The sequence below is a fragment of the Sus scrofa genome, chromosome 5, assembly GCF_054392235.1.
Source record: "Sus scrofa isolate SSC_HxYL_T2T_F1_AM1 chromosome 5, Sscrofa_HxYL_maternal_Yorkshire_Landrace_v2.0, whole genome shotgun sequence".
In the NCBI taxonomy this organism is placed as follows: Eukaryota; Metazoa; Chordata; class Mammalia; order Artiodactyla; family Suidae; genus Sus; species Sus scrofa.
Genome location: NC_139387.1, coordinates 61565839 through 61590009, shown reverse-complemented (window position 1 = coordinate 61590009; position 24171 = coordinate 61565839). Strand labels below are relative to the sequence as shown.

Below are 24171 nucleotides of genomic sequence, written 5' to 3'. Positions count from 1 at the left end.
TTGAAAACATTGATTATTTTCAGTGCATTCAGAACAGCCTAAGAATTCCAACATTATAATCTACTCTATTATAACTCTTTAGATTTACTTTGAGCAAAGAAATAGACTAGGGAGATTAAGGTGTGTTTCTCTTTTACATAACTGCTTTCCTCTTATTAAACCATAGAACCATGTCAGAGCATAGGAAAGAATATAACTTTGAGAGTTATCAAACACAATAATAAAACCATGTTCAGTTAGTAAGTCATTCATTAAGAGTATCTTGAGTTACTTCAATTTGGTTTTGGGTTTCCTTCAAAGTCCTTTTCTTAACATTTTAAAATTAACTGGTTGCTATCTTTGAAAAATAGTTAACCAAAAATTAATAATAACATACCATACAAGTTTGTATTTGATTCTAATCAATAACTGCACAAGAAAAAATGTTCCAATATGTGAACACTTTCTATATACCTTCATTGAAGGCAGTGCCCCAAAGGAAGAGCTTGTGATAAGTGAAGATTGTTTATTATTGAAACAAACATGTACAATTTTTTGGGGGGGCACACCAATGGCATATGGAGGTTCTCAGGTTAGAGGTCTAATCAGAGCTATACCTGCTGGCCTACAGCACAATGCCAGATCTGAGCCACATCAGTGACCTACACCACAGCTAATGGCACCACCAGATCCTATCCCACTGAGTTAGGTTAGCTATCGAACCTGAATCCTCATGGATACTAGTCAGATTCGTTTCTGCTGAGCCACAACAGGAAATCCCAAACATGTAAATTTATAGCAAATTTCAGCCCGTAGGTTTTTTTTTTTTAAGCATTGTGATTGTGCAAGCATCATTAATCAACAGATTTGATAAAAAGAGTCACAAAGCTGTTGCGTGATTTTTCCATGATGACAAATGAGAACAAAATGCAGGAACATAATTTAATTTCATTATACCTAAAACTATAATAGCTAACCTGCAGCAATCAAGTCATTTTTGTTGCTCAAAAGTATTGTTTACTTCTAAGAGCTAAGAATTATTAATCTCCCTAATTTTGAATTAATTGAGGTTTATATAGCCTGTGCTCTGTTTTTCTTAAGAAAGGTAAAGAAATTCGCTAGGAAATTTGAATTGCATAGTATTTCAAATTAGATAATACACTTTAATAAGGCTTAAATGTACTATTTTAATCTTAGTTCTTGAATGTTTTGTATTAGTAAAGTCCACAGTTCTCTGGAGGTTTGTGGGAAAAATAATAAAACATTGAAATAGAATAAAATCCATATTTTTGATCTCCTAAATTGGTGAGTGTATTACAAATTTTACATACCATGCCCCAAAAATAACTCCTTGGAGCTTAGCATATATTTTTGCCCAAGATAACAAGTTCCCAGCTTCACTGCTATGTTTCTTTCTTACTGACTCTGTCTTAGTTAACTTCATTTATATAGGTAGTTATGCTGCTGCCTGCCTTTTGTGAATGCACACCTTAGTGAAGAGGGCACTGTAAAATTGAAAGTTGTTATAAAACATTTCCTCTAGATTAAAAAAAATGCCTTGTAGTATATTCAATCTCACTTTATTTTTAATTTATAGTACAGATATTGTATATATTGTGTATCATATCTGCAAAGGAATAAAAACATATACAAGTGAAGAGGCAGTAGTGATAGTTGTGTTTTTACAGGCTGGAGGAAATTCTTAAGAAAAATGAGGCAGTGGAGTTCCTGTCGTAGCTCAGTGGTTAACAAATCCTACTAGGATCCATGAGGTTGCGGGTTTGATCCCCGGCCACGCTCAGTGAGTTAAGGATCCGGCATTGCCGTGAGCTGTGGTGTAGGTTGCAGATGTGGCTCAGATCTCACATTGCTGTGGCTGTGGCATAGGCCGGTAACTACAGCTCCGATTAGACCCCTAGCCTGGGAACCTCCATATGCCGTGGGTGTGGCCCTAGAAAAAGACACACACACACACACACACACACACACACACACACACACAAAGGAAAGAAAAATGAGGCAATATCGTTCATGTGCAGTTTTCCCTTGAGTAGCTGCTGTTAGTATCAATTTACGCCCCACAGAAATTCTTCAAAACTATGACCCTCTACTAACCATCCTATGGCTGTAAACTCTAGTTTTAGAATTTCTCTGCAAGTCATGAAAGAAAAATAACTATAAATGTGAGGAGCACTGGTTAAGAAAAACAACCATATTAATCACTGATATTTATCTATGCTGAGCCAGCAACAAATATCTCCTTCAGCATAAAATCCAAGGCATTTCCATTAGTTATAAAGCTAACTAGAACTAAAGATATGGTAGATGTTAACATCACCAGGAATTTTTAAGTGGCAAATACCAAATACATATGTGTATGTGCATGCACATAAATATCTGAAAAAAAAATGCTCTTGGAGCACTGTAGTATTATTTATATTTTAATGTTCTGTGATATATCTTACACTCCCTAGTCAATATAAGTATTAAAAGTCAGCTTAATTACTGAGATTACTTAAAGTACTTTATTTAATAGTGATCAGTAATTCTGGTTCTCAATATTTACAAAATCAAAATACTCTTTCTCTATATATGACTGTGATATTTCACAAAAACTCTCTGTGACTACTTTCTACACATAAAATGGAGAACATTTAGACCTAATTATTCCATAAAATAAGGATATGTATTTACTCTGATGAAACAGTAATGTTGATAAATGTGAGCTTTCAAGGTCTGCCTAGGCTGATGGGAATCAGTATTCACAAGTTGGACATTATTTGATATTTCTTTCTTTCTTTCTTTTTTTTTTTTTGCCAATAAGATAAATTTAAAGTATCTGCATGTGACTTTTTGGTGTTAATGTCTTTAATCTCTCTTTATATATACCTACCACCATGGAAATACTTTAAAATAACAAGATCTACTTATGAATAGGAAATAGGAGTAATTACATTCAAGGATTCAGCCTTTTGGTATTCATCTTAAATGACAGGTATAACAGTTCCTAAGATAGTAACTAGCACATAGAGGGAAACAAATTTTTGTTGTGAGCATAAATAAATGGATGTGCAGAATTTTGATTTATAAGTATATATGAAGAAAAAGAACTAAACTTTTGATTGTATCATAGCAATTGAGTTCATTTAAGAGTTAACAGTTTTTCCATGATTATGAAATAAAACTACTAAGCACCCATATTTGAAATGCTACCAGATTGAGAAAAACACCGGGTGTACATAATCTGAAAGAGAAAATTCCAATGTTATCAACTAAATTTCAATAAAACTTTAAAAAATGAAAAAAAGAGAAAATTCCAATGTTCACATGATAAGCAAAGTAATACTGACTATGCCCTGTCCTCTTAGTGTTCAAACTCTGTTCTCCACATTATTCATCTTAGCAGCAATATTTTTCATTTCTCCTTCTTGAGGTGTGGTAGCCTTTCTTCGTGTATTTTCTGATACCTAGAGTCCTCACACAAATTTAATTTTCCTTAACCCATTGACTAATTAGATTCTACATATCATACTTCTTCCTATTCCTTAGTGCTTTCTTTTCTTTTACTCTCTCTGTTCATTTTCTCTAGGTCAGCTCTAATAGAAACATAATGTGGGCCACACAATTGAGTTTTCTACTAGTCACATTAAGAAATGTAAAAAGAAACATGTGGAAATAAATTTTAATGTAATTTTTTACTTAGGTTGATTTACCCAAAATGTTGTCATTTCACCATATAATCAGAATTAAACACATATTGAGATTTTTACATCCTTTTCAAACTGTCTTCAAAAGTCAGTGTGTATTCTATTTTTACAGCACATCTTAACTCAGACTAGCCACCTTTCAAGTGCCCAGTAACCAGATGTGTCTAATAGCTACAATACTGGATACTGTAGCCCTAGACCATCAAAGACAAATTGATCAAAACGGTAGTTGCACCAAATACAGTGACAGCAAGCAGTGAAGAGTGGTTTACAGACCTTATAAAGTGTAATGGTTATTGGAGGATCTGTAGTCCTTTCAGTAACATCAGAAACTTAATCTTAAATGACAATTCTAGTACAGTAATAGTGTGTGTTATTGCTAACACATACAGAAAGGACTATTTAGTATTTTAAACATGATACCTCCCAAAATGATGTACTGAATATATAGCATGCTTCTGAGAATTAGTTTATTCAGAGAAGTCACCTTTATACAGGTAAATTTTTCTGGCATATTAATGTTTTGTTCCACTAAGCAACAGTGGCTGAATGCACAGTACACATGAAGCTACTGAGGGTGAGAGTACAGTACCAGTGACCATTCACTTAACATGCTTTTTTTCTGGGGGGGGGGGGGCATGCACGGCATGCATAAGTTCCTGGTCCAGGAATCAAACCCATGCCACAGAAGCAACCTGAGCCATTGCAGTGACAACACTGGATCCTTAACCCGCTGTACCACAAGGGAACTCCAACATGCGTTTTTTTTTTTTTTTTTTTTTTTTGCTCAACTTGTTCTCAGGCTCTGCCTTGAAAATGCTCATTGAAGAATTCGCCACAATTTTTATACATTTCGCCCTCATCTCTATGTTCAGCAGCATCAAAACGTGCTTATATCCTCTTCCACAAAGCTAAAGACATTTTTAAAAGCCAGGTCTATTATTTATTACAATATTTCTTTAATTTTTGAAATAGATTTGTCTTTTTACGACTGTGCTAATGTTTTGTACTAAGGTGTGTGTGTGTGTGTGTGTGTGTGCATCATGTGTGTGCACACACAAAACATTTAGAGACCTGTATTGATTTTAATGGTCTCTTCGAGCCCTATTTTCCTATGAGACTTTTATAAAAAGCCAAAAAGAGAAGAAACACATGTAACACTTTATAGCATGAATGCTTGAATCTATAAATAAACTTCAAGTGTGCTATGTTTACTCTAAATATTTATGCTCTAGCTAGTCTGTGGTCTTATTCTGTTGAACCCAGTGCCCTTACTTACAAAATGAGAGCTGAACCAGAAGATTATTTCCTTTCCAGTTTCTGAGATTTTTCTTCATGCAAAATTATTCCCATAATTATATATCTTCAGGAGTGGATTAATACATTAGACTTAAAATGCAAATCTACTCACCAGACCACTAAAATTTTTATGAAATGACAAGGAAAATATTAATAAAAAAAACCTTCTGGCAAAACAAGACAGAGTGATAGCATGAGAAGGACAGGACAATGGCAAGGGGATTGCAGAGCTCCCAGGTAAATGTCAAAAGATATTTAAAACAGGAGGGACCTGGAACATTTGTTTGACAGCTTTATAAAAAATAGACAATTTTCTAAGGAACATGAATTTTCAAAATTAAGTCAAGCAGTAGTATAAAGGTGAAACAGAACAAAGAGAAGTGAGGAGTGGAAAATGTAGTTTTAGGCAAATTACACCAGATCTTGAAAGAATAGATAATTCTCAATTATGTAAATTGTTCCAGTTTGGAGAAAAAGGTATATGCAGTTTATGAAGCTAGTTTAATTTTAATGCCTAAAACAAATAAAGATAAAACACAAAACATTAAGGCCAATTATAGGCCAATCTGAATTTTGATATATGTATATTTTTTTAATTGCAAATTAGATATACCAGTGAGTGCATCTACCCAAGAATGTAAAGTACATATTAGAAAACTCTGTTGTTATAGTTAAAATATTAACACAGTCAAGGAAAAAACTGATCTTCTCAATAAGATGTAACTCATAGATAAAGAAAACTCAATAAATGAAGTTTAAAGCTTATTCATAATTTTTAAAAATCATTAACAAAATAGACATTTGTTAATCATCTAATGCATTCTCTAGAAAGTCAAGAAAAAGAGAAGAATATCTATTTTTAGTACTATTATTCAACAGTGTGCAAAGCATCCTAGACATCACAATAAAATAAGGAAACAAAAGGAAGCAAAAATATTGGTAAGGAATATATATAAAGTTGTGATTATTTTAAAAGAACATATTTTTCTACTTAGAAAGTCCAAAATAATCAACTGAAAAACTATTAGCCATTACAACAGGATTCTACAAGCAAAATCCACACATAAACCCAATCAATAAATATAATAAAAAAATCTCTGATTTGTAATAAAACAGAGGCTATAAAATATCTTGCAAAAGCCGTATGTGTCTAAGACTTACCTGGAGGAAAACTAACACTTAACTCAAGGGCAATGAAGAGAACCAGAGTGCATGTAGAAATGCATGTTTCCTTGAAAGGATTCAATATTACAAAACAGCCAACTCTTCTTATATAATTCCATAAATAAAAAATAAGTGAACACAATGTAAGCATTTCTCTTTAACACTACCACACTAATTCTAAAGTTGTTCTGGAAAAGAAATTGTGAAAATATAATATAATTTTTTGTTTTACTTTTTTTTATTGCTCAAATGAATTTATCACATCTGTAGTTGTATAATGATCATAACAATCTGATTTCACAGGATTTCCATCCCACAGCCCAAGCATATACCCCCATCCCCAATATAATTTTTAAAAACAGATACTTTCACTATTTTCATAATTGAAAATATACTAGAAAATTAAATAATCGAAGCAATTTGATATTGGCAGAAGAATAAATGCATGGTTTACTGGAATATGTAGAATCCAGAAATAGATCAGATATTCATAAGTTCAATATAATAGGTCAGAGATGAACTATGTATTCATTAATTAGGGATGTTCAGGGAAATTGTTATTATGTTGAGAAAATGTCTAAAATCAGAGCTATATATCCCTCTTTACTCAACATCTGCATTCCAGCTGGACATTAAAAACTATTACTGCTGAATTAAGTGCGGAAGAAACAACTTTAAAAGATTAGAATAATAATCATAGGGATTTAAACCATTTTTCCATTCAGGTTGTCCCTCAAGTCCAAGTATATGCTCCTTATTATAGAAGGTGGAAATTAAAGATAATTGCTTATAGGTTTGATTTATGCCAGAAAGACAAAAAATTGTTATCAACAGACACTTCATCCTGTATCAACAGCCTTCTTTATTCTAAAATCAAAACTCAGATATTGAGAGGCTATTTAACTGTTTTTAGTTTTAAAATGAAGTGCATTAAGATATGTCTTTTTTATAATTCCCATCTCTAATAATCAACTGATCTAATTTTCTTGATTTCATCAGGTTTATATTATTAAAGAATCTGGAACAAAAATCTGAAATTGTAGGGTAATGAAAGATAAGTGAATTGAAGTTACATTAAGCTCTAAATTTTATTTGAGAGTCTGGTATAAATAACGGTTAAATTGAGGCTGCAGTGGAAAACATTTGGTGTTGCTAAGAGTAGAATAGTTTAAATTTTCTGACTAAGAAGCAAAGCCTCAGAAAATAAAAGAAATTTAGCTATAAGCTAGAGACATAGATAAAAATAATATAACTTCATTTTTAACATAAATGTATGTGTGCTTGGCCATTTATTTCAGCCCACAAAAACAAAACTGCAATAAACTCTTGGGAATTAATATTTTGGAAAAAAGGAAAGAAATATTTTTTAATCTTTTTTTTTGCCTTACAAAACTTAGTACATACAATTCAGATATTTTCCTTGAGAACATGTTCCTATAATGTAACTTAAAAAAATTATAGAGGAAAAATTCCTTCCAGAGTCTGATAATTACCCCAAATCTGATAACTACCCAGATCCTACCACAAACACACACACACACTCAGACTGAGGAAAAGATAGGGGATGAACCAGGCCCTGCTTTTAGAAAGGGTTAGAATTACATGTTTAGCAGATAAAAATATAGAATGTTCAGTTAAATATGAATTTGAAAAATTCTGATTTCTCTTAGTATAAGTATATATTAAATATTACATGAAACATACTAAAATTTTTTATTCATCGTCTGAAATTCATATCTACTGGGCAGCAAACACTTTTTTTTTTCTCTCGATGGCTGAACCTGTGGCATATGGAATTTCCCAGGCTAGGGGTCAAATCAGAGCTGCAGCTGCAGCCTACACCACAGCCACAGCAACGCAGATCAAAGCTGCATCTGTGACCTACCCCACAGCTTGTGGCAACACTGGGTTCTTAACCCACTGAGCAAGGCCAGAGATTGAACCTGCATCCTCACAGAGACAACATCAGGTCATTAACCCACTGAACCACAACAGAGACTCTGACTTCTTCTATTTTATCTGGCAGTTCTTGTCATTTAAAACTGAATATGAAGAGATATCTATATACATACAGATATTAGATAGATACACAGATATAAAACTAGGGATATATAAAACTAGGGATAGATACATAGATATAAAACTAGGGATATAAAACTTTTACCAGACTAAGTTCCAAAAATGAAAGGAAATGAAGCAGGGAAGAAAACATCCACTTGGGATATTATGAAAGGAAGTGACTGCATTCATTTTTTTTCTCCTTCAGTGACCAGTATTTGGGAAGCCACAGGATATTTCAGAAAAATAAATCTGTTCTTCAACTTACTCTACAGAAAAACAGGGAAGCTCCAGGAAAGTTATCTCGAAAGGTAAGACTCTTAGAATTGTTTTCGATTAGCAAGTGGATTATTTTAAGGAAAATATTCTCATTCTTATGGATTGTTGACACTTGAGGATTACATAGCTTAATGAATACATATTTATTTGAGTATATTTATTAAAACAATGAAATATTTATTTATATGTCTGTTAACAATTTGTACTGAAACAATTACATGAACACATTACTGCAATCTCAGTATCGTAAATGGTCTCTTGAAAAATCATTTATGAGTAACTCAGTAACTCATATTCATACTATCCATGAATCCACTAGGAAGTAAATGGAATAGAAAATGTGAAGAGGAAATCATTGAAGGAAGAGAAATAACTCTTGATCTAGCTGAAGACTATGTTGGTGTCAACACAGTTTGAATCAGGGCAGATTAACATTCATAATGTATACAATAAAACTATCTAGAAAGGTATTACCAGGCTTTAATGACACAGTTTCATGCTGTTAGATATAAATTTTATTCCCTGTGTGATATCTTGAGTTACTTCAAGCCCAAATTGCACAGTATGCAGTGAACTTTGATATTCTAGCAGTTTTTATCTGTAGAATCTTCCAATTACCTGCTTTAAAAAAAAATCCTATCACCCTGTCATTTATATCAGATAACAGATATCCAGTGCAGGACTCTTTTTTTTTTTTTTTTCCTAGTCTGAGGTGCTTCACCATAAAAAATGTCAGGTGGTGAATTAGTTTGCATTATATCTACATGGAACATAACTTAATGAGGCCAAAAGAGAGTTGATTAGAAATAACTTTTGGAACTGGTACCCAACTCAGCCAGTGTTGACAGCTCCAGGGCTATGCATCTGAAATCTCCACAAAGAAACATTACAAAGTACAACTAGTACCTTCAGTATTAATAAACCAAAGAGTCTTCAAATTGTCCTCAGTGTTGAGGAAAAACTTGAAATTATCAAGTTCCATTTCAGTGGTAAGGAGTGGAGAAAAATATATGATTCTAATTTCTACCCTAGTTTTGAAGTTGCATATTCCTAAAAAAAAAAAAAACACCTTATCTCACTGGCAGTAATTCACAAATCACTAACATTTCTGTTTCTTGTAAATTTAATGCATAAACTCCACTACTTTGATACAGTATGTATAGAGCATATACTGTACAGATGGAACTTTAATGTTTCTATCATATTTAATCTTTACAAAAATTTCATGTGTCAAATATTATTAGAAATAAGGTCACTAAAGTCAAGGGAGCTCCTGATTTTCCACAGGTCACATTCATGGAGCTGGTAAGCAGAGTTGGATTTGAGCCCAGTCAGTGAGGGTCTACATATCTTATGCCACTAATTTATGAGACAAAAACAATTAAATTTATGGGCTAAAAGTTTTAGATATGAGTTTCAGAGCAATTAATCAAAATTCTAGCTTTATGTGATTTCTTGTTTTGTTTTGTTTTCCACGGCTTTATCCACATACACCAAAGTCTAGGCCATGATTGGTATCCAGTGATAATTAACCATATTAAGAATGTATTAAGTGCCAGGCACTGTTATCAGCACTTTACATGTATTAATTCATAATAGCTCAATAGCAAAGACAATAGGTTAGACTATATATTTTAGTCCTTTACTATTAAAAACTCTAAAAATTTATTAATACTAGTTGGAACACAAACATTTCAAGTATTTACTTATGATATTTAAAATATTAAGGAGTATGGACATTAGCATGTTACATCAAAATGATGTCCATGTTATCCCACTTTCTGTTGGAAACTTTTAGTATCCACAGAGTAAGTTAGATTATAATTTCAAATGGAAACACTATATTTGAAGAAAATAAGATAATTGCTTTGTTTTGTGAAATCCTTCAGGAACAGATATGGTATGCTGATTAATAAAGCTGAGACATCTATCAACTTGTGACCCTTCTTCACAGTCTGAATTGCTATATATAAATAAATGACCCACGATTTTTTTTTTATACATCTACACTAAGGGAATGTGAATGGTCTCCTCTCTTAATTCCATTATTTAAATTAATGTCAAAATTCTCTACAGTTTTCATAAGTTAAGCTATAAGCTAAACATTTACGAATAATTTCCTTTCTGGTAAAAAAATATAAAATTGGCCTAATCATATTCTTTTTATAGAATATTGGGAATATAATGCTCACTATCATCCTATTCAATGTATTGACATAATCACTGTTAAGCAGATATTTCAGAATCTTCTACTTTGAATCTTAAAAAGCTCAATTCATCTTAGATAGCTTTCTTATTTCAAACTGACTTTTTTACTATGCTGGTATGTGGTGATTTAATTCATATTCCATGAAATTATTCACAAAACAGGTTGACAGTATTTAGAAATCATCCTAGATTTCAAAATTTTAAAACCTGTCTTAATTAGAAGTGATGTGAAGAGCTGAGACTTAAAGAATTTTTTTCTCCCTTTATCTTTCTCAAATTTGATCGAAAGTATTGCTAACATTGCAGACATGAATTCCTTTCTAGCTCAAGGAAACATTCAAAGAACATTAATATATTTTTGTATAAAAAAAGGGAAAAAGTACCTTAATGTTTTTCTTAAGACAAAGGTATGGCCTTTAGCTTTGGAGAAAAGTAAATTGTACAATACATTCCAGAGATAACAGCTCAAACTTTCGTCTAACCCTCTGAGATCCTTTAAACAAAAGTTTTTTCTTCTAAGTGACTATACGAGAAAGCCAATCTTCTCCAATCCCCAAAGTATCTCTGGAAGCCAAGTAAAGTGGTTTTTAAATGAATGTGATTATGCTATACAGAAAGATGCAATACGTCATATCATTTCTATGTTTCTTTGTTTGAATTTCTTTCTTTTTTTTTTTTTTTTTTTTTTTGTCTTTTCTAGGGCCACACCCTCAGCATATGGAGGTTCCCAGGCTAGGGGTCTAATCAGAGCTGTAGCCGTCAGCCTACACCACAGCCACAGCAATGTGGGATCATCGCAAATGCAGAGCTGCGTCTGCGACCTACACCACAGCTCATGGAACTCCGAATCCTTAACCCACTGAGCAAGGCCAGGGATCGAACCCGCAACCTCATGGTTCCTAGTCGGATTTGTTAACCACTGAGCCATGATGGGAACTCCCTGTTTTAATTTCTGAAAGAAGGAAAATATCAAATATTACAGTTCAAATATTACCATCTCTGTCTTGGCTCCAGTTTTCACTTTCTATTTTCTCTTCTCTTTTACTGTTCTTTCCATGCCTAAAGTTTAGCTTTCTCTGTTGCAGAGAGAAAAAAAAAAAAAAAAAAAAGAAACTGTCTTAACCATTATCACACTTTCAGATTGCATCATCTGGTGACTCTAGATGGAAATTCCTACAGAATAAGCACATGTTTTCAAGTTCCTTAGCATTTCTACAAAGTGTTCTTTTTCCCTAGCATGCACTCAAGGTGTTGTATTATAGTGATGACCTTATCCTTTCCATGTAACTTATCTTCCTTCTTCTTCCTCACAAAACTAACCAATATAAAAATTAATTTACTTTTGACCTTAAGCCACGGAAAGGTTTTCCTTCTGATGTTTTCTGTCAGAAACTCTAATAGGCAGTTTTTAAAAATAGACTGTGTGTGCTACGTGCACTCCAGGCATTAAGGAACTCGCTCAGCTGTCAAACTTAACGTTCCTGTGTGATGAAAAAGGGCAATTATGATGGAATATACCATCAATCTCTGTAGTCTTGCATTGGGTTTTCAGGGCTACCTGTTCCAGAAGAGTTAATCAAGGGTTAAGATGGTGAGTGTGTGCGTGTAAGAGAGAAAGAATGCATGTATATGGACCAGAGGACTGATATTTTAAGATGAGTGGTTCCTGCTCAACTTGGGAGAAAACACAATGCCATCTGATAACTCATGGAATTTATCCCTATCAGTAGTTGCCCTTCATTAGCATAATTTAATGTTCATGGGATGGAAAGTTCTCTTACACTGATGTTGTGCCAGCAAGATATGGAAAAGCTGAAAGATGGAGGGGTTCATTCTGTGTCTGCTGGTCTATCTGGCAAGTTGTCAAGTCTTAGGCTGCCACAGCATTCATGGCCTAAATGTAAAGAAAATGTGCATGTACTTGGGGGACTGGTGTCTGAAAAACTCCCTTCCTGCTAGGAGAAATTAATGTTTGACCTTGGTGCTGGCAGGATGTTTTTCAGCTGTCTTTGGGCTTTATCCTCAACCAAAGCTCAGTTTTCTGTTTTACTTCTGAAAAGAATACTTATATAGTTAAGGAGAGTCTTAGAAGGTCTTTAAAACAAAGCATTAAAATGATGAATGAAGGTTATCAAAAGAGGTGAATAAGATGACAGCAGGAAGTTACAGACCTATTTTTATCTGGTATTCATTCCTATTCACTCTATAAATATTAATATATTCTGCTGTCTACAGCATGCAGATGACCACAGTCAGTTTTATCTGAATCAACTTCTACAATTTATGCATATTTGGAAAGTATCCAGGTAAGACATTTTATTTCTGTTCCAAGACTACTTTCTGACTGAGTTCTCAAATGCCAAATCACAATATTTTTCAGTTGACTGTAAAAACTGTCCTTTCACTAGTACTGTGGAAGCTATTGTACTTTTAATAGATATCTCCCTTTGGCAAAGTCTCTTAATAATTATCTATTCTTCACAGCTATTCAGATACATCTGAAGAGCTGCTAACACCTTCCAGAACAATCCTACATTCATTTTAAAATATCTCTGCTACCAGTTACTACATTTTCAAGGATTTTTTTTTCTCATTCATATTGTAAATTTGATTGTGCATGTGTCACTGAGCTCTTTGTATAACTGAATTTCCATACTTTGAAAGTCACCATCTCCTGCTTTAAATTCCTTTCTGGGACTTCTTGAAAATAATTGGTATATTATAAACAAAGGAGTCTGAATTCAAATTGGAAAACTTAAGTGACAGCAAATGAACATACCATAATTGAGTATGATATCTAAATGTATGCATGTATTATTTGAAAGAATAGGCCTATCAGGAAGCTAACCTGGGAGAAGATATCAATGCTACAGTATGCGTTTATCTGGAATTAAAGCTGTTCTGAGCTGAATGAGCAAAAAATGGAGTGTGGGAGGTTTGTGTCATAAATCTCTAAAGCAAAGCCTGCTATAAAAATCAGTTAAAATTGTTTTTAGTTATGATTAATAATAGCTATCATTTCCTGGAGTTCTAATACATTTTGTATACATTATCTCATCTAATTCTCTCTACAACCTCAACAATATGTATTATCTTACTTCAGAATCAAGGGAACTGAGGTGCTGGAAGGTTAAATAACTTGCTTACAGCCCTAAGGACTGAAATCAGGACTGTCTGAAACATGCAAAGGCCATATTCTTTCATTAAACTATTGTCTTGTCATTTTTTTCTGTTTTGAGTCTTTCTTTTTTATTTCACCCAAATATTCAGCCTGATACCATAAAATCATAGAATTGGTAAGACTAGGGAAGGACTTTTGATACAACTTAATCCAAATATTTATTTTATTGCTAGTTACAGGGATCAGACAGGTTCCCCACCAAAATGGCATATTAACAAAGGCTATGTTCCAAAATAAATTTATAAAACAACCACCACCAACACCACAACAAGCACAGGGAGAGACACTGAATCTGACAAATTCTTTTAATGGTTGGGAATCCCTGGGAGATAGTGTTCTGGAGGTGGCTACTACCTGGGGCACAGAGAGGCAAAGGAGGCTGAGAGAAGATGGTCAAAGTAAGACAGTGCTTATCCTGTTGCTGTTGCACCCTGCCATTAACTGCCCCCTCACAGAGGTGAGGTGGCCCTGACCACTGTGCAACACAGGTGTTCACAGTGTTAAATTAGGACAAAGCCAAAACTCTGCTGCACGGAGGAGTAGAGGAAATCAGGCAGGTACAGACTAGCCTGGAAACCTAATTCCTCCAACCTTCTTTCCAGGCCCAGGACAGTGGACTTCAGTCTAGGGGACCTCTAACTCTCAGTCCTGCTTCTCTTCTGGTAAGGAAGCCAAAACATAGACAAGTTCACACAGTTGCTAACCATTGTACAGATATTTAATGCCACAGCCATGACTAAAACCGAGTGCCCAACTCAACTGATGCTCATTCACTTCAACTGCATTCTGCCCATACCTATACCTTTCTCAAAAGTTACCTAGCACAGGTACATTTTTGGCCTCTTAAAGGCCACTGGAAACCTTTTTCTTCCCAGTTTCACTGACATATATAATAGATATAAAATGTATACATTTTTTTTGGAGTTCCCATCATGGCACAGCGGAAATAAATCCAACTAGGAACCATGAAGTTGCAGGTTCAATCCCTGGCCTCGCTTGGTGGGTTAAGGATCCAGTGTTGCTGTGAGCTGTGGTGTAGGTTGCAGATGCGGCTCGGATCTCTTGCTACTGTGACTCTGGTGTAGGCTGGCGGCTACAGCTCTGATTAGACCCCTAGCCTGGGAACCTCCACATGCTGAGGGTGTGGCCCTAAAATGACAAAACAAAACAAAACAAAATACTATACATTTTAGGTGTACAAAAAATAGGATGTTTTGATACACATATATATAGCAAAATGTTAATCACAATAAGGTTAGTTAACACATCCTTCACTCACATAATTACCATTTTGTTGTTGCTGTGACAGTAAGAACATTAAAGCTTAAAAAGCTCTATTCTCAGCATACTTCCTTTTTTTCTTTTGGCTGGGCCGAAAATCTGTCTTTGAGTTTACTGATTCTTCTGCTTGGTCTAGTCTTCTGTTGAAGCTCTTGATCAAATTCTTCAGTTCAGCAATTGTATTCTTTAGCTCCAGAATTTCTGTTTGGTTCTTCCTATGTCTTCGATCTCTTTACTGAACTTCTCATTTTGTTCTTATATTGTTATGCTAAGTTCACTGAATTATTTTTCTCTGTTCTCTTATAGTTCTCTGAGCATCTTTATGACAATTATTTTGAATTTTCTTGTTAGACAATTCAGGTGTCTCCATTTCTTTGGGGTCAGTTACCAGAAGTATACAACATTCTAACAACCATATAGGTTATTACACAGTATTGAGTATATTACTCTACACTATACTGTAGGTCTTTATTACCTATCTAGTTTATATATAGTAGGGTGCATATGTCAATCCAAACTCCTAACTTATCCCTCTCACCGCACATTTCCCCTTTGGTAACCACATATTTGATTTCAAAATCTTTGAGTCTATTTCTGCTTTGTAAATTCTTTTACATCATTTTTGTTATATTCCACATATTTGTGATCTCATATGATATTTGTCTTTTGCTATCTGACTTATTTCACTTAGTATGACAATTTCTAGGTCCATCCATGTTGCTGTAAATGGTGTTATTTCATTCTTTTTAATGGCTGAGTAATATTCCATTGTATATATGTACCACATTTATCCAGTCCTCTGTTGAAGGACATTTAGGTTGCTTCCATGTTTTGGCTATTGTGAATAATGCTGCAATGGACATTGGGATGCATGTATCTTTTCAAATTATGGTTTTCTCTGGATAGATGCCCAGGAGTAGGACTGCTGGATCACACTGTTGTTCTATATTTAGTTTTTTAAGGAACCTCCATACTGTTCTCCATAGGGATGGCAGCAGCTTACATTCCCAACAACAGAGTAGATGGGTTCCCTTTTCTCTATACCCTCCCCAGCATTTGTCTGTAGACTTCTAATGATGGCCATTGTGACCAGCATGAAGTGATACCTCATTGTAGTTTTGATTAGCATTTCTCTAATAATTAGTGATGCTGAGCATCTCTTCATGTGCAGTTTTTTTGGGGGGTGGGGAGGCATCTGTATGTCTTTTTTGGAGAAATGTCTATTTAGGAAAGAAATCATAAAGATCAGACTGGAAATAAATGAGATAGAGACAAAGAAAACAATAGTAAACATCAATGAAACTAAAAGCTGGTTTTTTTGAAAAACCAGATTGATAAACCTTTAGCCAGATTCATCAAGAAAAAAATGTAGAGGACTCAAATCAATAAAATTAGAAATGAAAAAAGGAGAAATTACAATGGATAGCATAGAAATACAAAGGATCAGAGAAGAATACTACAAGCAGCCATACGTCAGTAAGATGCACAACTAAAAGAAATGGTTTCTTCAGCAGTGAAAGTTACTGGGGTTCAGTACAGAGCCAGTCGATGGGAACCATGCAAGGTGATGCTGGTAGCCCTTCTTCCTTGTTCCTAGCCATTTTTATCCATCTCAGCTTTGCTGGTCTCTGGGTGGAGTGAAACCAGTTCAGGTCCTTCACATAGTGTCCCAAAGGCTGGGGAAAATGGTCACTCACCCCACTCTTCCTTTCATTTCAGTAGGGGATTTCCCTCTTGGCACTGTGCAGTGCTGGCCTGGAGAATGGGATGACGTAGGCAAAATGTTCTCTCTTCCCTCTTGTTTTTTTTTTTTTTTTGGCTGTACCCATGGCACATGGAAGTTCCCAGGCTAGGGGTTGAATCAGAGCTGCAGCTGCAGCTGCCAGCCTACACCACAGCCACAGCAACGCCAAATCCAAGCTGCATCTGTGACCTACACCACAGCTCATGGCAGCACTAGGTCCTTAACCCACTGAGCAGGGCCAGGGATCAAACCCACATCCTCATGGATACTAGTCGATTTCATTACCACTGAGCCACAATGGGAACTCCTCCCTTCCCTCTTTATGCAGTTATTCTTAGGTTTTTTCCCCACTGTGTTGCTGAAGTTTCTTAGGTGGATTCCTGAGTTCTCCTAGAGCTGTTTTTGTCCACAGATAGCTGTATAACTGTTGCTCTTTGTGAGGAAACAGGATGGGACCTCTTACTGTGCCATCTTGGTGATCCCCGGCACTTGGTTTTTTGAAATACAATGCTACCCTGTCTGCCTTCCTCAAAACATTTCACGGTTTCATTGAAAGACCAAGCACTATACGGCAGCAGTTTGACGTCAGTCTCCCTCTTCTCTAACTCCCTTTCCTCTAAGAAGTTGGGAGAATCACATACCTTCACTGGTTCCCAGGAGTTTTTCCATAAAATAGATATAATATCTAATAGCAAGGTGATAAGGAGATGCATTCTTGGTTATTGTTTTCTTAAGTTTTAGGATTAGGTTTTATATAAAAATCCTTCAACAGCCAAAATTTTTCACTATTCTTTTCCTACACCTCCACTGACTTTTATGTATTCTGTGCACTTTGTCATTGAACAGTTAGATGGTACTCCAACTAACTAAAGGGAATATTTTATTTAATAAAGACTGAGAAGGCAGCTACTATAAAATATTTTGGTGTGTTTTTGTGTTGTACCACTTAATATTAAATTTAATTAGGAGTTTTCAGGACAAATAGGAAGGGGAAGTCAATAATGTTTGGGGAAATAATTTTGAACAGTGAAGCCAGAAGAATCTATGTTCAACTTACATCTATTCCACCTAAGCATAGCTAAAGCTGGAGCATTAATATAAGCTTGGAAAAAAAAAATTTTTTAACCCCCAAAATTCCCAGGCATTCCCACTGTGGCAGAGTGAGTTAAGAATTAAACTGCAGTGGCTCAGTTGATCCCTGGCCTGGTACAATGGGTTAAAGGATCTAGCACTGGCTGCAGCTGTGGCATATGCTGCGGGTATGACCATAAAAAGAAAAACAAACAAACAAACAAACAGAAAAACAAAGACGTTTGGTAGAAAAGACAAGGCCATCTATGATAAATGTATGTCATTAATTTTGAAAATAATTACCTTCAAAATTTTGCATATTTAGCATCTATTGATGTATTTATCATCATGTGCTTATGAATCCCTTTGCAACTTAAATTTTGAATTTAGAGTAATTTGATACAATGAATAGTCTTTGAGAGGTTTAGTTAAGTTGTCATGGACTTCTTTTGGAGTTCTAGAGTTTTCAAATATGTTTGTAGCCTATCAAGTTATACAAAGTTTACAAGGCACCCATTTGAAATGGTGTTTAAAATTATGTCAACAGTAAACCTTTTTAAATCATGTTTACTATAGAATGATAGAGAGACAAGCAGAACTTGAGATAAATGTGCCAAAGTTAATAAAAGTTTTCCTACATAATTTTAAACAAAGTTGTTTATTTTTTTCTTTCCAGACAGTGTCTCTCAACGGTAATAAAAAAATATGACTTCCACCTGCGATACTTATTGAAAACCCAGGTATTAACTTTTGTTACTTCATTAATCAATTCAGTAAGCATTTATTATCTACATTTTTTCTAAAACTTTGCAATTTTATGAAGATACAAAGATGAATAAAGCAAAGAGTCTGTACTTGAATGGCTTTCATTCTATCATGGCGAAGCAGACAAGTAAATAGATGTGTGTAAGAAAGTGTCATAGGTATTGTGAAAGACTTATGTGTGTACAAGACACACAAAAGAGGACTGTTGATTTTACTTATTTGATCTGACTGTTGCCAGCTGGAGGTGAGTATGCCAGCCAGAGAAGGGGTGTGGTGAAGAGAGGCAGGGAGTAGGGATAACATTAAGCAGACAACAATATGAACAGAAGCAGCGAGCAAACATCCTGATGTGATAGGAAACTGTATGAACGTTAAAACAGCTACAATTACAGTTCAAGTTGGGAGCATAGTAAAAGACCAGATGAAGAGGGCAAGCAGGAACCAAGTTACGTTAGATCTTAAGGACATTTTATGGACAATTTAATCTTTTTCTAATTTCAGCTGATGACATAGAGTCATCATGCAGGGCCATAGAATGACAGATAAGTGACTATAGGAGCATTTCATTAACCCAAAGAGGAGAGGAAAGCTCTATTATAGGAATGGTGGATAGGAAGGGACAGATTCATAACAGGTGAAAATGTGCAATTTACATGATTTGGTGAAAAACCATAAGCAACGAAAGAGCAAGTGTCTAGAATACCTCCAGATTCCTGGCTACTGATTGACTGACTGCATGAAGACAGGAATTAACTAAAACAGTGAATATAGGAGAAATGAGCTAGGCAGGGAAAATAATGGAGTCTGTCAAAGACTACTGAGCTTTGGTCACCTATTGGGCATCCAAATTATAGTCACCACTAAGCAGATCATTTCTCATGGCTTGTTCTTCCACAGAAGGATTTGTCTTCCACAAATAAAACATCGTCATGATTGCAGAAAACAGTATAAGGAAGAGAAATGTACTTAAAACAGATGAAGGCTTCTTTTTCCATCCAACAAATGACTCCTGATAAACATAAAAGGATGCAGATCTTAAATAACTATTCCTAATATTAATAAACAGTAAAGTGTTCTGAAAATAATAAATTATATTTCTTGACAAAGATATTAAACTCATATGAATTCCATATAAATATCTAAAGATAGAGTGATGAAAAACACACAACTCATATTCCTTCCCAAAGTGTAATCCTCTTATTCTAATTCCATTCTTCTTTCTTGAGCTGGGCCTGAATCTGGAAATTTAAAATGTGGAATATGAAAGGAATTCAAAATTAGATTGTTTTAAGTCCCATAAAAGTGTCAAAATTACTATTACTCTGTGATAGTCATTCTTTCTACTATAGAATTTGAAATTTACTAGGTGCCCAGGTCACATTAAGACTTCATTCCTAGATCATTTATGTCCCTATGACTACACATAGATATACTTTTGAGGTTATCATAACTTACTTATGGGTAAATTTTAATTATCTAAATGTCTCAGTACTGCCCATGTATCACAGATATCTTTGTACACACACACACGCACACACACACACACACACACACACACACACACAAATTGTTGAGGATCTATAACAGTTCTTAGTTACCAAATGTAGAATTTGAATCATTTCACTTATATATAAAGCCTCCAATATTTTCACTCTGAAAGAAACCAATGTTTTGAAAGAAACCTATTTTCCAATATGACTTAAAAGTTGGCAGAACATCAAAGAAATACTGTCTTTATATTGTCACTGGCAAGCAGTTATTAACACTTACATCTGAATTATTTTATAAATTGGCCACAGTGTCTGCAACTTTCCACATGAACTCCATTCAAACCAATGAACTTTTTGAATGACATTCTTCCTACAAAGCATCAATAGCTACACATTTAAGAAGTGAGGACAGACTGTGATATTACCAATTCACAATTCTGCACTTTCCATTCATTTGACAAGTGAATTAAGTGTCATTTCATCAACGTTGAAAACAGTGTCAATTTGAAGAATAACTTTTGTATATATTTCTCAACCTTGGATTATTACATGATTTGAAAAAATTAACAAGTAGGTTGAATAAATATGGCATAAATATTATTGAATAATATGGATAATTTAAACATCCAAATATTTTATTTCCTCAGCAATGGTTATTAACGTACTTTAGACTTGACCTATTTTGGATTGGGCAACTAAATTCATGTTTGTTAAATGGCTAATTTCATAAGTTACTTACAGAGAGCCTTTCCTTTGGGCATTTCTTCCTTCTCTTCTGTTCCACTAATTATTAAGGAATACTTTCTGTATTCATTCTAAATTCTGAATTCATCACTAACACTTAAGAGAAATTACGAACAGAGAAAGAAAAAATTTTCTCCGAAGGTATTACTTAATACTTATTACAAATTACTGAACTATTTACTCACTGGAAGCAAGAGAAGTCAAGTCAGAACCATGCTCTAAAAATGCTGATGGGGAGTCCCCGTCGTGGTGCAGTGGAAACGAATCCAACTAGGAACCATGAGGTTGAGGGTTCGATCCCTGGCCTCGCTACATGGGTTAAGGATCTGGCGTTGCCATGAGCTGTGGTGTAGATCACAGGCGGCTCAGATCTGGTGTTGCTGTGGCTGTGGCGTAGGCCAGCAGCTGTAGCTCCTATTAGACCCCGAGCCTGGGAAACCCCCTATGCCACGGGTGCGGACCTAAAAAGCAAATAATAATAATAATAGTAATAACAGTAAAATAAAATAAAATTGCTGGTGATCTAGCTGGAAAGATAGCATATTCACATAATGCAAATAGAGTGCTGTATCTATAGACAAAGCAATGTAAAACCAGATTTCAATCTAGGTGAAAGAATCAACTTCTTCTTAGTAGCCTCTGATGCACTGTCTCCAAAGTTTTTACTTAAATGCCAAGTAGGACCTTTAGAGAAAGTCAGCAATCCCCCCACTGATGACAAAATTACACTAGGGCCTAGTAACTGATTAACTAACTGTAAACCAGATGGATCTGGATTTAGAGAAATCTATTCATGCTTCAAAATGTAGTTTGGCTTCATGAAACATCTAATGGTGTGGAAAGAGCTAAAAGCCTCCAAACCCTTTATCATCAAGCCCATGACTCAGAGGCTGTACCAGTAGATAACCAGAAAAATATGGCATCTCTATTATTCTGGTGTAAATAACTCAAAGAGGAGGGCAGAATAATTCACTTTACTCTCCTCAAGACCAAAAACTAACAATATTTAGCCTCTAGATAGAGACTGAAAATTCTATTTATAAAAAGCAAGAAATGGGCATATAGGGGTATTATGTATTTAGCTTTCATAGAAATGAAGCTTTCTAATTGGCAAGCAAAGCTGTTGGCAGGTGTATTTGCCCTTGCATCTCTGGCAGAGCAAGTGTGTGCCCCAAGACATCCTCCATTTGTCTGTTGGGACCCCTTTCTCAAACCACACTCTCATCCTAATTAACATACCACCAGTCTAGAGGCTGTGTCAGCAAAGAAAGAGGTGAGATATATGAACGTTGTATAACCCAGATTTCAGGTTGTGGATTTCCTTTCCCCCCAACTGAATACTATTCATTAACTTACCTGATTTTTTTCTGACTTGACTCTCATTATATATTTTAAATTGATTTAATAAACCAAGTGATTGCATCATCTTAAAAAAAAAAAAGAAATGAAGCTTTCTTAGTAACATGCAGATCTATTGTTGGATTTTCAGAAGTTTCAATATCAAACATAATTTAATCAGGATGGCAATAAAACAGAATTTAGAAGCAGAGATTCCAAAGTTAGGTAGATCTGTGTGCCAACCCTCTGCCACTAGGAAAGCTTTTATTCAATTATTCTAGAGTTTATATTATTCACCACTAGAGTGAAGATAATAAAACATAATATAACAGTATTTTAAAAAATTAATGAAACAGTAAATGTAATGTGCTTAATATTATACAGTGGCTGGAAGATAAAAAATGCTCCAGAAAAGATAAGTACAAGTGTTATTTTGTTGCCAGTAGGTTATTATTTTTAACACTATTACTAAAGTAGAGGATTGTATAGGATCCAGAAGAAAAATGTCACAAAACTGATTTGCATTCACAATAGAATACAAAAAGTGGTGGGAAAGGTGCAAAAAAGTCATAAGAAGAAAATAGGATAAAATGAATAGATAGCAAGGGCCAGCAGAAAGGTCACAAAAGGAGAAGTCAAGGAGATGAAGGATATAAAGCCAGGTCACAAGGGAAAGAAATAAAATACCACTGCAGAATTGGAACCTACCTTAGCAGAAATAAAGGGCAGATGGAAACTACTAAAAGTCAAACCTATGTACTGAACACTGCCAGACTTGAAGTGGAAGGAAAAATGATAGCTCTTCAATAAGGAAGTTAATCACTACCCAACATAATTTGCATTCCTAGTGAGACATAAAGAGTTAAAGGGTTTTATTAAAGGAATAACTGCTCTGAGGTTTTGAGATTTGTGCAGTGAATTATATAATACATGGAGAAAACACACACAGACAAAGAAAAAGAACAGAGAAAGCAATCTTATTTCAAAAATAAATCAGGTACAAGTGAAGTAAGTCAGAAAAAGAAAGACAAATACCATATGATATCACTTATATCTGGAATCTAATATATGGCACAAATGAACCTTTCCACAGAAAAGAAAATCATGGACATGGAGAACAGACATGTGGTTCCAAGGGGGAGGGGGAGGGAGTGGGATGGATAGGGAATTTGGGGTTAACAGATGCAAACTATTGTCTTTGGAATGGATAAGCAATGAGATCCTGCTGTGTAGCACTGGGAACTATATCTAGTCATTTATAATGAAGCATGATAATGTGAGAAAAAGAATAACTGGGTCACCTTGCTGTACAGTATAAAATTGACAGAACACTGTAAATGAGTTATAATGGAAAAAATAAAAATCATTATAAAAAAATAATGTCAGGTACAAAACACTGCCACTATCAAAGGCTCTGCCTGTATGCCACTTCATATCTTTTTACTCCTGCACAAGAAGTATCCTTTAGTGACAAACCATTTTGTGGTTTTTCTTTACCATTTCACCACCAAAGTATGCAGCTATCAATAACACAGGCACCTCAAAGACACTTCAGATTCAGTTCCACAACACAACAAAGCAAATATGCCAACAAAGTGACTCACATGAATTTTGGGGTTTCCCAGAGCATATAAAAGTTCTGTTTACAGTATACTGTAGTCCATTAAGTGTGTAATGATATTAAGTCTTAACAAAATAATGTATTTACTTTAAATAAAAAATACCTTACTGCTAAAAAAATGCCTGCCATCATCTGAGTCTTCAGTGAGTTGTAATTTTTCTTGCTGATGGATGGTCCTGCCTTGACATTGATGGCTGCTGATGATCAGGATGATGGTTGCTGAAGGCTGGGGTGGCCCTAAT

The 24171-nt window shown here is 34.8% G+C and overlaps 2 protein-coding genes across 17 annotated transcripts in view; one reads left to right on the top strand and one right to left on the bottom strand.

The window, feature by feature from the left end:
- PIK3C2G (phosphatidylinositol-4-phosphate 3-kinase catalytic subunit type 2 gamma) overlaps positions 1-24171 on the top strand; it is a 518046-nt gene that overhangs the window by 210015 nt on the left and 283860 nt on the right. For all 14 annotated transcript variants that reach the window (XR_014803777.1, XR_014803780.1, XR_014803778.1 and 11 more), the window contains 3 exons: positions 8416-8518; positions 12930-13000; positions 18648-18711. Coding sequence is in view for 9 of the 14 variants with exons in the window: in XM_084956629.1 (XP_084812755.1) it covers positions 8416-8518; positions 12930-13000; positions 18648-18711 (238 nt within the window). In the remaining 5 variants the exon portion in view is untranslated. The remainder of the gene's footprint in view (positions 1-8415; positions 8519-12929; positions 13001-18647; positions 18712-24171) is intronic.
- RERGL (RERG like) overlaps positions 1-24171 on the bottom strand; it is a 260323-nt gene that overhangs the window by 179342 nt on the left and 56810 nt on the right. The window lies entirely within an intron of this gene.